Consider the following 12757-nt stretch of genomic DNA (forward strand, 5'->3'; position numbering starts at 1 on the left):
TAAGCCATAAAACGACTTAGTTTTATATATGTTAGCTTAAGGGCGACCAAATAGTTTTTGGGGCCAATCTAGAGAGTATAAATACAAAAATAAAAAATAAGTAATTCCCAACTCGTTATTTCCTCTCAGACCCACTCTCCGCTGCTCTGACATTGGCAAAGCAATCCTCCACCGACGTCGACAGAGCAATCCTCCACCGACGTCGGCAAAGAGATCCTCCATCTCGCACGCCTTTCCATACCAGTGTTAGAAATCGACGGCCATCTGAAAACTCCATCTCCGAAATCCTCCTCACTATGTGTTTCAGCGGCAAGCTTCTGGTGAGTCTACCTTGTCTCGCTTACCTTCATTTTCTTTTGAGCTTTGATTTTCAGTTGTAGATTTCATTTGGTTGCTGAGAAAATAACCAAGGAAAATCAGAAATAGATACCCAGGAATTTAAATCGGACCTGATTTCAGTGCTTGATTTTTCCTTTTTGATATCTTAAATGCTTGAACATTCAATTGTCCAAGTATTCTGAATAAAATGACTTTTCCTTTTTCAAGTAGTTATTGTGGGTTCTGTGTCAAATTTGAGTAGGGTTTTGTGTCTGATATGAATGCCCTGTTTTCCATTTGATGTGGGTTCTGAGTCAAATTTGGGATGATTCACTTGCACACGTACCCATTATTTATTTCATTTTTTATGTTTTAATGCTTTGAGTCTGATTGATTGTTTTCCAAGTCATGAATGTTGGTTTGATACTTCTGGATTAAATCTGAATTTCTTTACTATCCGTGGGAAGAAAGAATATAACAATTCATTTATATAATTGAAGTAAAAAGTTAGAAGTTGGAAGTTGGTCATGTGGGTGTGTGTTCGTTTCAAGGTTTCTTTGCCTTTGTCTGTGAGCTTATGGTTTTGTTGTTGTTATTATTATTGCCAATCTAGCTTATTGAGTTCTCTTTATAGTTTAGATATAAGCTAGCTGTAGAGTTGTCTCTATATTTATATATAAGCTAGGTGCAAGGTCATGGTCCCATAGATTAACTCGTCAGTTTAGCAATTATTTTTCTTTCCCTTATAGCATTGGTGTCTTAGTGTAGTACCACTTAATTGGATGATAGAATTTAACTAATGGAGTATCATCCTTCAATGATGGTTTGATTGTTTTGGAAATCCTTTTCAAGCACTTCCAGCCACCTTTTTTTTTTTTTCTTTTTTAACGAACCATTTTGGCTTTATGTGATGATCACTGGTTGCTTGAATTTTATGCAAGGTAATTCAATTAGCTTCAAGGGTACATTTTTGTTAATTTTGAAATGGTTTTTGTCATCATTTAGGGCATATATAATTAAAAACTGTAAAGAATAATAATTTGTTTTGGAATTGAGATGAAGAGCCTAATTACTAGTTTCAGATCATTCATATACTACATGAGAGACATGTGACCTTAAGCCTGATTTTATTCATTGTACATGTTATAACTGTATAAAGTGGATGTGTTGACTACAATATTCCTTTGAACCATTTGGTTTTCTGTTTAGGCTTTTATCTTGGATATTTGGTGCTTCCTGCGATGTCTTATTATGTTACTATTTTGAGTTAACTCAGAAAAATAATGTTTTTGTTTAATGATGAGTAGTGAAACTTAGAGGGCGAAGGCATACTATTTTGAGTTTGAATACTAATTTGGACTCAAGCCCTCCAAAAATATAGTGTCTAACAGATTTGTGTTTTTTATTATTATTTTTTACGATACGGTGTTTGAATTACTTGCTTAAGAGGTATGGATAGCTAAAAATCTGGCTTCTGGCTTCTTCTTTTTTTTTTTCTGACTTGTGTCATGGGTTTATTATGTCTAACTGTTTTATTTTATTTTATTTTTATTTTATAACTTTTGTTTGCAATAGGTTGTTTGAAATACTTTCTTAAGAGGCTATATTTGCTTAAGAGGTATGAATAGCTACGATTCTTGCGCCTGCCTTCATTTCTTTTTTTACTGGTTTCATGGGTTTAGCTAAGTTGTGCAAAGTAATGTGGAAAGAATTGTATAAAAAAAAAAAAATTGTTACCATGATACTTACCCTTAAAAAACATATTTAATGTGGAATCTCTCTTTTTATAATTTTCCTGTGAAAGAGTTATTTGCTTGTATCTATATAAGTGTTTTTTTCTAATCATGTTATGAAATTTTGAAACTGCTTCAAGTCATCACCGATTGAATTGGACAAGGCCCATTATATGAGGTATAAGGAGACGGAGACAAGGTGTGTTAGAGATGTTCAATCATTTTTTGATAAATAATTCCTCTATCTCAAGCATGTTTGTGATGAGAATCGATGTCATAACAGCCGAAGTATGATATTCAATCATTTGGTTTTTTTTTTTTTTCAGGGAATGATCTAGTAGCATGTTGATGTATTCTCTCTTTGTTTATGTGTTTGTAAATGTGCAGAATGACACTTAAGAGGGCTACTACCTTAAGCAACAATAACAATAAGAAGAAGAAAAACTTCAACTCTACTGCCACCACAGCCACTTGAGCAACCATGTCAGCTGCCACAACAACAATCAACTCAGCCACAACAAGGTACTTTATCAGCCTCGGGAGGGGGTTCTCGCCAACAGGGTAACTGATACAATATTTTGTGCTCTTAATTTTTATATATTTATTTTGTGCACTCTAGTTACTGATTTTTTGATTTTTGTCTTCTAGATGAGGGAACGCATACTCAGACTTCTTCACAGGGGAAGAACACTCGTTGCCGAACTGTGGGAGCTGGCACTTGTGATGTTGTTAAAAAGAGGAAGAGTTTGTTTCCAATACGGATGGATCCATCCCAGAAATTGGTGGCAACTATTGAGGCTTAGAAACTGTTCGTCTCTGAGATTTGGTTAATCACTCGCAATAAAGCTCCATTGAATGTTTTAGGGATGAAAAAAGTGAGCTTGGAGTCTAAGAAAGATATGGCATTGGGATTGCAGGTAATCTTATCTAATACTGCTTTGTAGTATGTGCAGCTTAATTCATAATTCAGGGACTTGCAAATAAAAAGCTTGTGGCAATATATACAAGGGTAAGCCAATGTTTCTATTTGCATTGAAAAATTATAACTAATACTTGTTTTGTTTATGGTTAATTGATATTAGTTCATGTTTGATGTGGACTTAACGGATCCTAACTTGCACGAGCAACACCTCCCCCTGAAAAGATGTTTGGTACTCGAAGGACTCTAGAAGAGTGACATTATTTGGTTGATACGTTGTACACAAATGAGTAATATTAGGTATTTAATGTCTCATAACATCTGCAGTTTTCATTTTTTGATTGGGAACTTATTCTAAGTATCAAATAGAAAAAGAAAAAAAAAATTAACAATTCATGTATATAATCAAAACAGAAATGTTGCAAGGCCAATGCTGAGAATAGAGAAAAAAAAAAGAAAAAAGAAGTTTGATCATATATACATGGGGTCACATTCTTTCCTAAAACACATGGAAGGTGTTAAAGAGGTTTATAATTTTAGGCCACTTGAAATCTTTATTTATTTATTATATTGTAATAATTTCAAGTATTTCTCATTTTCTTTTTGTTGGGAAAATGTAGAAGGGTGAAAATCCTACATACATTAGCTACTGGAACAACATGTGTATGTGTAAGGATAAGAGCCTGTCGATCAATGAGGCTGCTGAAATTAAAAGGGTAAGGAATACATAAACCTGCTGACAATTAACTATTGACTTGCATATATATATGTGACATGCATGTACTCTTCATGGCTTTTTAGTTTATAATCTGCAATCAAAAACAAAATCAGCCGACTGGTCATGCAGGTTTTTGACGACCCATTATTTTAGATGCTAATTGTGTACCTTGGTTTTAGCATCATATAAAGACTTTATCCATTGCAAATAGAACTAATTAATTAGAAATACAAAGAAGATATGTGTAAGTTTTCTAAATTTTCCATGATCTTATATATTGATGACCAAAATAACGTGCATGCTAAGATTGTTTTGAAACCGAGCTGCCTGCAGTTGTACTTCTCTTCCTCTTTGGAGGCCCAATTCCAAACTCCAATTAAACAAATTCAGTTCTAATAACCCGTTGTGCTCTTAGAAGTTCAAATTTAGGCCCAATTATAAGGGGGCCATGTTGCTGGGCAAATATTTATAATCCCTGTTTTTCGAAGTTTCTTGTTTGTATTGTGCTTTGGGGAGATGCAGAAAAAGGATCTTATAAGACCTGTGAGTATTTTCAAACTTTCTGCAATCTGTATATCCAAAGAGATATATTCCATTTTTTATGTGCATTTTCCTTTTATTATTTGCTTCAAGTTGATTTTATTTTTTGTTTGTGACTGATTTGGATAATTGGCACTGCTAATTTATGAACGCCATTGGTGGTACTAGCATCCCATTCACTTCATTCTTTTTATGCATTTATAATATTGACATATCTTTATTTTGCTTCTTTTTGTAGAAGATGTATGAAGAGTATAAGAAGGCCAAGCAACAAGTGGCAGAGAGTTTAGGAACTCCACTAGATCAAATCGCACTCCCTATCCCACAACAGTTAGAGATCATGACTGCAGAACTTGGGGTTGCAAAGGGCAAGAGGATTCGAGGCTTGGGTTCTAGTCTCCGAGTGGAGAGTTCGCATAGTGGTCGAGTTGCCTCCTCTTTTGCTACAGAGAAAAAGGTTGAGGAACTTCAAGGCACAGTTGGTGAGTTGAAAGGCATAGTTTGCAAGCTGGCACAGTGGGTAAACTTTTGAATGTCATTGAGTGGATGCGGTCCTGTACCCTCACATTTAGATGTTCCATCCCAGCATACTGGTGATTCTTCTTGTGATGGTGATCAAGGTAATAGTGGTGGTTCACGTAATGTTTATGATGATCTTGATGATATTGTAAATATTCATTAGGTTGTGTGTACATCTACATACTTGATGGTTTTTATATGTAGCATACCTTGGGGGGTTCTAGAGGGTTTCTATATCTAGCTACTTGATGGTTTTTGTATCTTTAGCATACCTTGGGGTTTTTTGTATCTAGCTACATTGATGTATGCTTAAACTAGTATCTTCTGAACAGTAATTATGAGATTTTTATTAATTTCATCTATTTAGTGTTTTTCAGAAACTTTATGGACTAAATAATATTCTGTTACAAAGCTTGACACAAATTTTTATTTCAAAAAATAATAATAATCTATACACTTTTGGCGACGAATTTCTTTTCGTCGCTCAATCTGACAGCAATTTTTAGCGACCAATCTGTTCGTCGCCCATTCAGTAAACCCACTAACATATTCCACAAATAAACTCCCATCTTTGGCGACCAAACATATATTTCGTTGCTAAATAATTCCATTTCGCGGCAATTTTCGGTTGTTTTGGCGGGAACTCCCTCTCTATAGGCGACCAACTTGGAGCTAATTGGCGACGACGTGTTTTAGTCGCTAAGTTATTTTAGCGACGAAATTCTATTTCGTCGCATGGTACTTTTAGACACGAGCTTGCAGCGACGACCTTGGCGACCAAAAATATTCGTCGCTATTTATCTTTGGCGACGAAATATCATGTAATAGCGACCAACTGGTTTCGTCGCTAAAAGGGATTTTCCTTGTAGTATGAACTTTTTGTTAAGAGTGTTGTTGGTACTAATTCCCACATAATCAAAAAATGATTCCCGCATAGTCATTAAACCTAGCGCCTCTTCGAAACTGATTCCTGCATAATCAGAAAATGAAAGCACCTCATTAGTTGCTTTCCCTTATAGCTTTCTCTCACAACAATTTTTAACAATAAGTGATTTTCTCATAGTTTACCAAACGGGCTGGGCTTCTCAAAATTTTAAAAAAATCACTTATTACCCCAAATAAGCAATGCCAAACTAGCACATAGAAGGAAAGTTTACCTACTTTTAGTACCAAAAGTAAATAAATCAGTTACTGCGGCTTCCTCCATAATTATAGCCCATCTTAGCATAAATTTTTAATTTTTCTTTTCCTAATTTTATATTTATGTTTTCCTCAAAATTGATACTAAAATTTCGACAATCATGCTCTCTATTTTTCATAGGAGAAAGCTATTTTAGAAACTCTTTGTAAAATTTCAACTTCAACCATACTCCCTAGTTTATAGAGTCATAAATGCTTTCATTCTTTTTTACTTCATTTTTGAAATAGCGTGTGACTAGAAAAGAAGGGAGCATATCCAAATCTTCTTCTTCTTTCTTCCTCCTCTTCAAAAACCAACAGCTTAGTTAGATAAAACATAGGGAGATAGAGAGGCGCAGGGATGTGTTTGGCTTTTTGGAATTTTTTTTTTCTCACACTTTCTTGTGTGTTTTCTCGCTGAGAGAGGAGGAGGAAATGTGTGAAGACCCGTCATTACTACATTTTACTATTTACGCGATGATATTTTGCGCGACGAAGAGAAATTCATCGTGCAAGAGACACTCGCGCGATGGACAACAATATGCGTAGAGCAAAATCGCGCGACGAAAACATTTCGTCGTGCAAAAATACTTCGTGCGACAATAAGTACTATCGTCGCATAAAGCTAGGAAAAAAAACCGCAAACGAATTTTTTTGGCGTCAAAAACTTGCGAGACGACAAGTGTCGTCGCGACAAAACCCTTAGTGCGACAACCGTTCATTTCATCGCGTTAAGTTAAGAAGAAAAACACGGGGCTAGTTTTTTTGGCGGTAAACCTTGCGCGACGACGACTCTTGTCGCAATAAGTGCTCTTGCGTGACGACAAAAAACTGTCGTGGCGCAAAAAAAAACACGGGAAGAAAACAAAGGATAATGGTAAAAATGATAAACCACATGGATCAAAAGTGACTTTTTACCTAAAAAATATGTTAGTTGTCTTAATTGCAGAAAAATTACACTAATCAAGGAGATTGATTTGGATAGTGAGATTGTTACGTATTGAGATTCATTTTTTTTTTAATATCAAAGAATAAGAAATTTTCATTCCAACCATCAACCATACAAATTGCAACCAAAACATGGATGCAACAAGAGGTGGCCTCATTAAAACCTCACCATAAGAACTCCCAATGGAGGAAATCCGGTAAAAAAACAAGAGTACCACAGCATCCGAAACCGATAACTAAAAACAACTACCCACCCTCCATGTCTGTTACTAACAATGATACAAGCCAGTCAGGAGCAAGACCAACCCAGAAAGAATGATGCTGTTCTTGCAACCCAAACTGCGCCAAAGAGTGAGCTACCCGATTACCCAGATGTGGCTGAAAAAAAAAAACATCACTAACACACAATTTTGAATACATTAAGTACTTCCAAAATAAAATTAGATATCCTTGGAATGGGTACATTACAAATATATATATAGGTACATTAAAATTTACCTACAATATAGAAATGAGTATATGATCTATATTTGTATCAATATAAGATTTTGGCCACGGTAGCTTTTCTAGTAGTGACTATATCGTCAATGATAAAAAAAAATATATCGACCAATCAATGCATTTATTTATTTTCTCTAGGACAATACATGCACCTCCAGATTATCGTTTCATCATAACATGTTTCTGGAGACCAGGAATGTGAGTGTGCATAATGTAATCTTCCCAATCAATGCATCTTGCATCAAAATTGAAAGCTTCCGCATCAACGAACCTCTCCCTTGTTATCCTTCGCAATTCCTCAGCATTGTTGTCATCAAAGCTGCATTTAAATCAAATTAACTAACTCAATGATAAAAATACATGTTTAATTAATAACCAAATTGAAGCTAGCATATACGTACATGCCCTTGAATAGCATATAAGGTTCGTATAGCTCTATCAAGCGCATCACCAATTTGAGTTTCTGATTATAGTTAACATATAGATCTTGGAAATATCCGCCAAATGCTCTGTTCACGAACTTTAAACCCTTCAAACAAGAATTAAAAGGTAGTATTATGCATATAAATATATAAATATAATATGTAATTACTGTATGACATTACTATTAACGGTGAAATAACAAACCTTTAAAGGTAGCAGGAAGCGAATTTTCATGTACATGCGAAAAGTAGCCATAGTCTTGAAGAATTTAAGCTTGCCAACCTTGGCACGCTTTCCATCCTTCCCAATCCAGAGTTTTTCGGTGCAGTATCGGAAGACAAAACTATGAATATTAAGGAAATTTATAGGATTTCTCAAAGAACTTCCCACATGGTAAATTATGCTAGAAGATTTATTTGCATTAGCCACCATTGCTACAACCATTGAATGTACCACCATGTCAACAGGAATCTGCATAATTTCAAAATTTTGAATTGCTCTGTATTATTTCTAGATAAACACAATATTTAAATTCACAATTTAACTAGATAAGCATTTTTGGCCCACCCAACAAAAGATAGTTAAAATCGTTGTGTTCAAAATTATAGCAAATACCATATGGCTGGTTTCTGCTTAAAGATTCACCTATGTGTGTCGCTGTGATGTTTAATTAAACTTACCATATCAAATACTGACATAGGGTCCACGAGTAGACATGTCACTTTTCCTTTACAATAACCAGCAATTACGCTGTCAATGGTTCTGTAACAACAAGAAATGTTGGAGTTGAGTTATTCTGGTTCCAGAATTTTGTGGATGATTATATTTCCCAAAGAAATGTTTACCAGCTTCATACCTGAAACCTTGAACCCAACCTGGAAATGGCTCTTTGTAACTACTGGTGATCGCAGTCGGACGTATGATGACAATCTTTTGATTGGCCTAAAAGTATTTCTCCCATCGCCTTTGTAAATACGTAGGTGTTTGGCCATCCATACAATTTAGCCCTATCATTAAATGAAAGGATAAGTGAAAGGATAAGTGAGACAAAAATGACATTTTTGTTGCTATAAAAATTCCGTGTTTAAAATGCCAGATTTCTATGAACACTATTATCTTTCTTCTTTTGATTTGAATCAAAATTTGTGGCTTAGAATTGTCTTTGTGCATGCAGATAGATCAATGCTCAAAAAACCTTTCAATGCCAATATCCTTCATTGTGGTGGTAATAACTTCTTCTGTCGCATCCTGTGCTTTTAGTTCATTCAGTTTCTGTTCCACCAAATTCTTCTCTTTCACTTTGAAATCAAATTTAGTGATCTCCTTTTCCATCTTATCCATGCAAGATGAGTCCTCTAGTATAAGTCCGGCCCTTTCACCACACACATAAGCTGAAAAACATTCGACATATCAGTGAAGCAAATCAAAGGAAATGGAGATCGGGAAAAAAAATTGAGATGACAAATTATTATGAAACTCGACATTTAAAGTCCATGGGAAAACAACATATGCTTGTGGTCCATTCCTAATATCGAAGGCATATAAAGATAATATGGTAAGCCTAGTGCAATTTCCAATTTTACATCCTCTGAAAAGATTCTTAATTTGAACCAAGAGAAGAAAAACAAACACTAACCAGTTGACACGTGGAGCAGCATCTCTAGTTTGAGACATTTCTTTGCAAAGCTCAGTACGTGCTGAACTCCAAATGTATTGACGCTCAATGCAATATCATATCTGTAAACCAAATATTATTATATAAATGTAAGTTCTAACTAAATTTTTATTTATTTATTTATATACTTATAAGCATATATAATAATTACCTTTCATCAAAATTGGTGGTTCCGGCAGAATGAAGTATGATTTCAATTCTATTGTACATTTCTTCTCTCAACTTGAGCTCTTTCACTCCCAGGTCATCAAAAGTTACGTCTCCTTGAACAGCCACAACTTTTTCTGCTATGAAAGAATCAAAATCTGTGCCCCATTTGTCTTTGAGAACCCTGAACAACTCCTTCCCTATTATCTGAATTTATATACATGGAAGTCATTATAGGATAAAATAAAATTACTTGGTCATTGTTATATACGTATTTATATATAAACCTGATCATGCATGCGATCTGTGGCTGACTTGGTATCCGCAGCTCTTAACAGAAGATAAAGCCTTTTCACATATGGTTGAACCCTTAGTATTTTCTCCACAAATACTGCATGCATTTGTAAATTAAGTTACTATGAGAGAGAGAGAGTAAGAGAGAGAGAGAGAGATGAAATGGTACCCATTCCAAGGAAGCCAGTGGCTCCAGTTACTAAGATGGTCTTGTTTTGCAGATATCCTAGTATGCTCTCCAACTCCATTGTGTAAAGCTAGAGGGAAAATGTCTAGGTTGAGTAGAGATATCAGTTCTCTTGGATTCAGAGTACTTATAGAAGGAAAATGTCTAGGTTTATGTTATCCTCTGAATTGGCACTAACCTACTTGCATTGCATTGCCTGGGACAATACTTGGCAATTAAAATAAACTTAAATTAAAAAAAAAGAAAAGAAAACTTTGGAGGTGTACCAAACATGGGTTAGGGGTGTTATTTAAGCTAGTCCAATCCAAGCCAATCCAAAGAGGTGTACCAAACATACAGATAGAAGCAAAATTTACCTACTTTTAGGCCTCAATTAATGTTTTTTCCAATGCAAATTAGGCCTCAATTAATGTTTTTTTTAAAAACATTTTTAGCATGGAATGGGTCTATATTAAAACTTCATAGGTCTTTTAGCCTCCGGTCCACGGCAACCTAACCATTCTTAATTTCTCAATTTCACCTAAAGGAGCTCTTATTTGGGGACTCATCAAAGCTATCTTAAGTAGTATTCTCCACTATAGATTGTAATTTCTCTTATAGCCTGGAGGGTTTCACCAATAGTTCCTAACAACCAGGGCCGTCCCTGAGATTTTGAGGGCCCTGTGCGAAACTTAAATTGGGGCCTTGCATAATCTAATATGAAAATACTATCAATGAAAATTTGCAATAACTTAATGTCATAAATAATTTTTTATAACTAAAAGTGACCATCAATAAATATGTAATGACAATCAGAAATCAAATTCATAAAAATATAAATGTTCCCATTTGATAAAGTTAAATGTTTGGTACAAAAATAAGCTCATTGTGCCCCTATAAGGTCCCTTGCTGCCTCCAATAAGCAATTTGTGTTTAATAGGAAAAAAAAAAATTGGCAATCACAAATTAAAGAGTAGTTGCACACAAATGTCATTAACAAATTAGATCATTAAACATAAAAGCAACAACAAAAACATACATGACTATCCAAAAGTCATTCAAATTGTATTTGCTGTCTTTATTTGAAGAATTAAAACTATTACGAGAGCTGTTTCCCCAAAAGAAAAAAAAAACACAGCTAGTACAATACTAATGTCTGAAAATTGATCTTCATGAATTTTTAGAAGAGTAATCATCATCAAATGTTCATAATCAAGTTTTTCTAGAAGTTCACTTTCAATTGAAATCAAAGCTAGTCCGTTTAACCTTTCTTGTGACATAGTTGATCGCAAGTATGATTTTAACAATTTTAATTTTGAAAAACTTTTTTCTGCAGATGCAACAGTAACAGGAATAGTCAATAGGATTCTATATGCAATGAATGCATTTGGAAAACAATTTAATCTTTTCAAGAAAATTAATATTGCAGGTAGCTGTGGTATTTTCTTTTCGTAAAAGCTCTCGTAAAACTTTCAACTCAACAAATAAATCCTCCCCATCGATATTAGAAAACCTGTCATTTTTCAAAATGCTTTCCAAATGACTGCAATAATTCTTCAAATTGCAATCATCCAGTGAATTTAACTTTTATGAAGTAAACAAAAACCCAAAAATATTCTCATACTCTTGATATTGTTGAAACCTTCTCCGTAAAGAACCAATAGCTTTAAAGGCTTTCTGTTTTTATTTTTATTTTTTATAATCTTTTTTACTGATGTAAAGTTTGTAGTTATAATGCAAAAATAATATAAAAACAGGCAAATAGAAGTTATAATGCAAAAATAATATAAAAACAGGCTAATAGATCGACTTCAGCAAGATTCAAACTCTAGCACTTTCGTTAAATGGATATGTGCTCCAGCCAACCCCACCAAACACACTCTTGTGCAAATGTTCAGCACGCTATAATATATATACGATTCCTATAATATTAAAAAAAAATATATATATATATATATATAATATAAATAAATTTTTTTTGGGGGCCCTTAAGAATCGGGGGCTCTGTGCGGTGGCGCCACTTGCACCACCCCAGGGCCGCCCCTGCTAACAACTATAGGTAGATAGTAGATAGAACAATGCGGTACGTCCATATCCTCATATATATGTTTTGTTTAACAATTTTCGTTTTGTCATAAGTATTTGTTATTCAATGAAGTTCGGTTTTCCTATCAATAAAAACAAAGGTCTATCGCTACCCATGGGTTTGGCATGTGTGTTACACGGCTGGTATCTTCTGTCTTCTGCATTTATCTATCACCTGCTAACCAACCCCTACATTTGATCTTTGTTATGTTTGTGCCTGATAAATCACGGTCGTACACTGACCAAAGGGGTCTTCCCCCTCGGCCTCAGCACCTGTTCGCAATCCAAAACGCAGCACTTTTGCCTTCCTCAAAACAAAGGAAAAGTTGTGAAGGCATAGTCATCTCGGCCTTGCAAACACGGTATCGACAGGCCGAGGCCGAGGGACGAAGGGGACACGGCCGAAGATATTAAGAGTCAAAATCGTCACATGGCAGCAGGGTCCCACGCTTCATTTAATGAAGTAACGCCTCTGACTAGCAAACCCACTAGCCGCAAAAGGGCATTTAATGCACGAGGGAAGAAGGGAAGTGACTCAAGTCAGGATTTGGTGACAGAAATCAGAGTGGTTAGGCGCCAACATACTTACAAA

The 12757-nt window shown here is 35.0% G+C and overlaps 1 protein-coding gene and 1 pseudogene across 9 annotated transcripts; one reads left to right on the forward strand and one right to left on the reverse strand.

The window, feature by feature from the left end:
- The first annotated feature begins 102 nt into the window (after positions 1-102).
- LOC110762245 (uncharacterized) lies at positions 103-5105 on the forward strand. Of its 8 annotated transcripts, none has more exons than XR_015836797.1 (8): positions 103-320; positions 2192-2339; positions 2439-2573; positions 2700-2968; positions 3134-3270; positions 3385-3485; positions 3591-3686; positions 4467-5105. XR_015836797.1 is itself a non-coding variant. In XM_088255700.1 (8 exons), the coding sequence occupies exons 5-8, from the start codon at positions 3257-3259 to the stop codon at positions 4758-4760; spliced, it is 516 nt and encodes a 171-aa protein (XP_088111826.1). In that variant the 5' UTR covers positions 103-320; positions 2192-2339; positions 2439-2612; positions 2700-2968; positions 3134-3256; the 3' UTR covers positions 4761-5105. The 8 variants fall into 8 exon arrangements, 6 of the variants coding, with proteins under 6 accessions (XP_088111826.1, XP_088111821.1, XP_088111823.1 ...); XM_088255700.1 differs by having other exon boundaries at positions 2439-2612; positions 3385-3496; XM_088255695.1 differs by having other exon boundaries at positions 3385-3496.
- A 2413-nt stretch (positions 5106-7518) lies between these two features.
- On the reverse strand, positions 7519-10268 carry LOC110763324 (fatty acyl-CoA reductase 3-like; annotated as a pseudogene). The gene is made up of 10 exons (XR_015836508.1): positions 10084-10268; positions 9908-10011; positions 9625-9827; positions 9435-9535; positions 8994-9189; positions 8655-8805; positions 8479-8560; positions 8003-8269; positions 7777-7904; positions 7519-7694 (listed from the first exon to the last, which is right to left on the reverse strand). The product of XR_015836508.1 is annotated as a fatty acyl-CoA reductase 3-like (transcript).
- Between the last annotated feature and the right edge of the window lie 2489 nt (positions 10269-12757).

The sequence above is a fragment of the Prunus avium genome, chromosome 6, assembly GCF_965620075.1.
Source record: "Prunus avium chromosome 6, drPruAviu1.hap1.1, whole genome shotgun sequence".
Classification (NCBI taxonomy): domain Eukaryota; kingdom Viridiplantae; phylum Streptophyta; class Magnoliopsida; order Rosales; family Rosaceae; genus Prunus; species Prunus avium.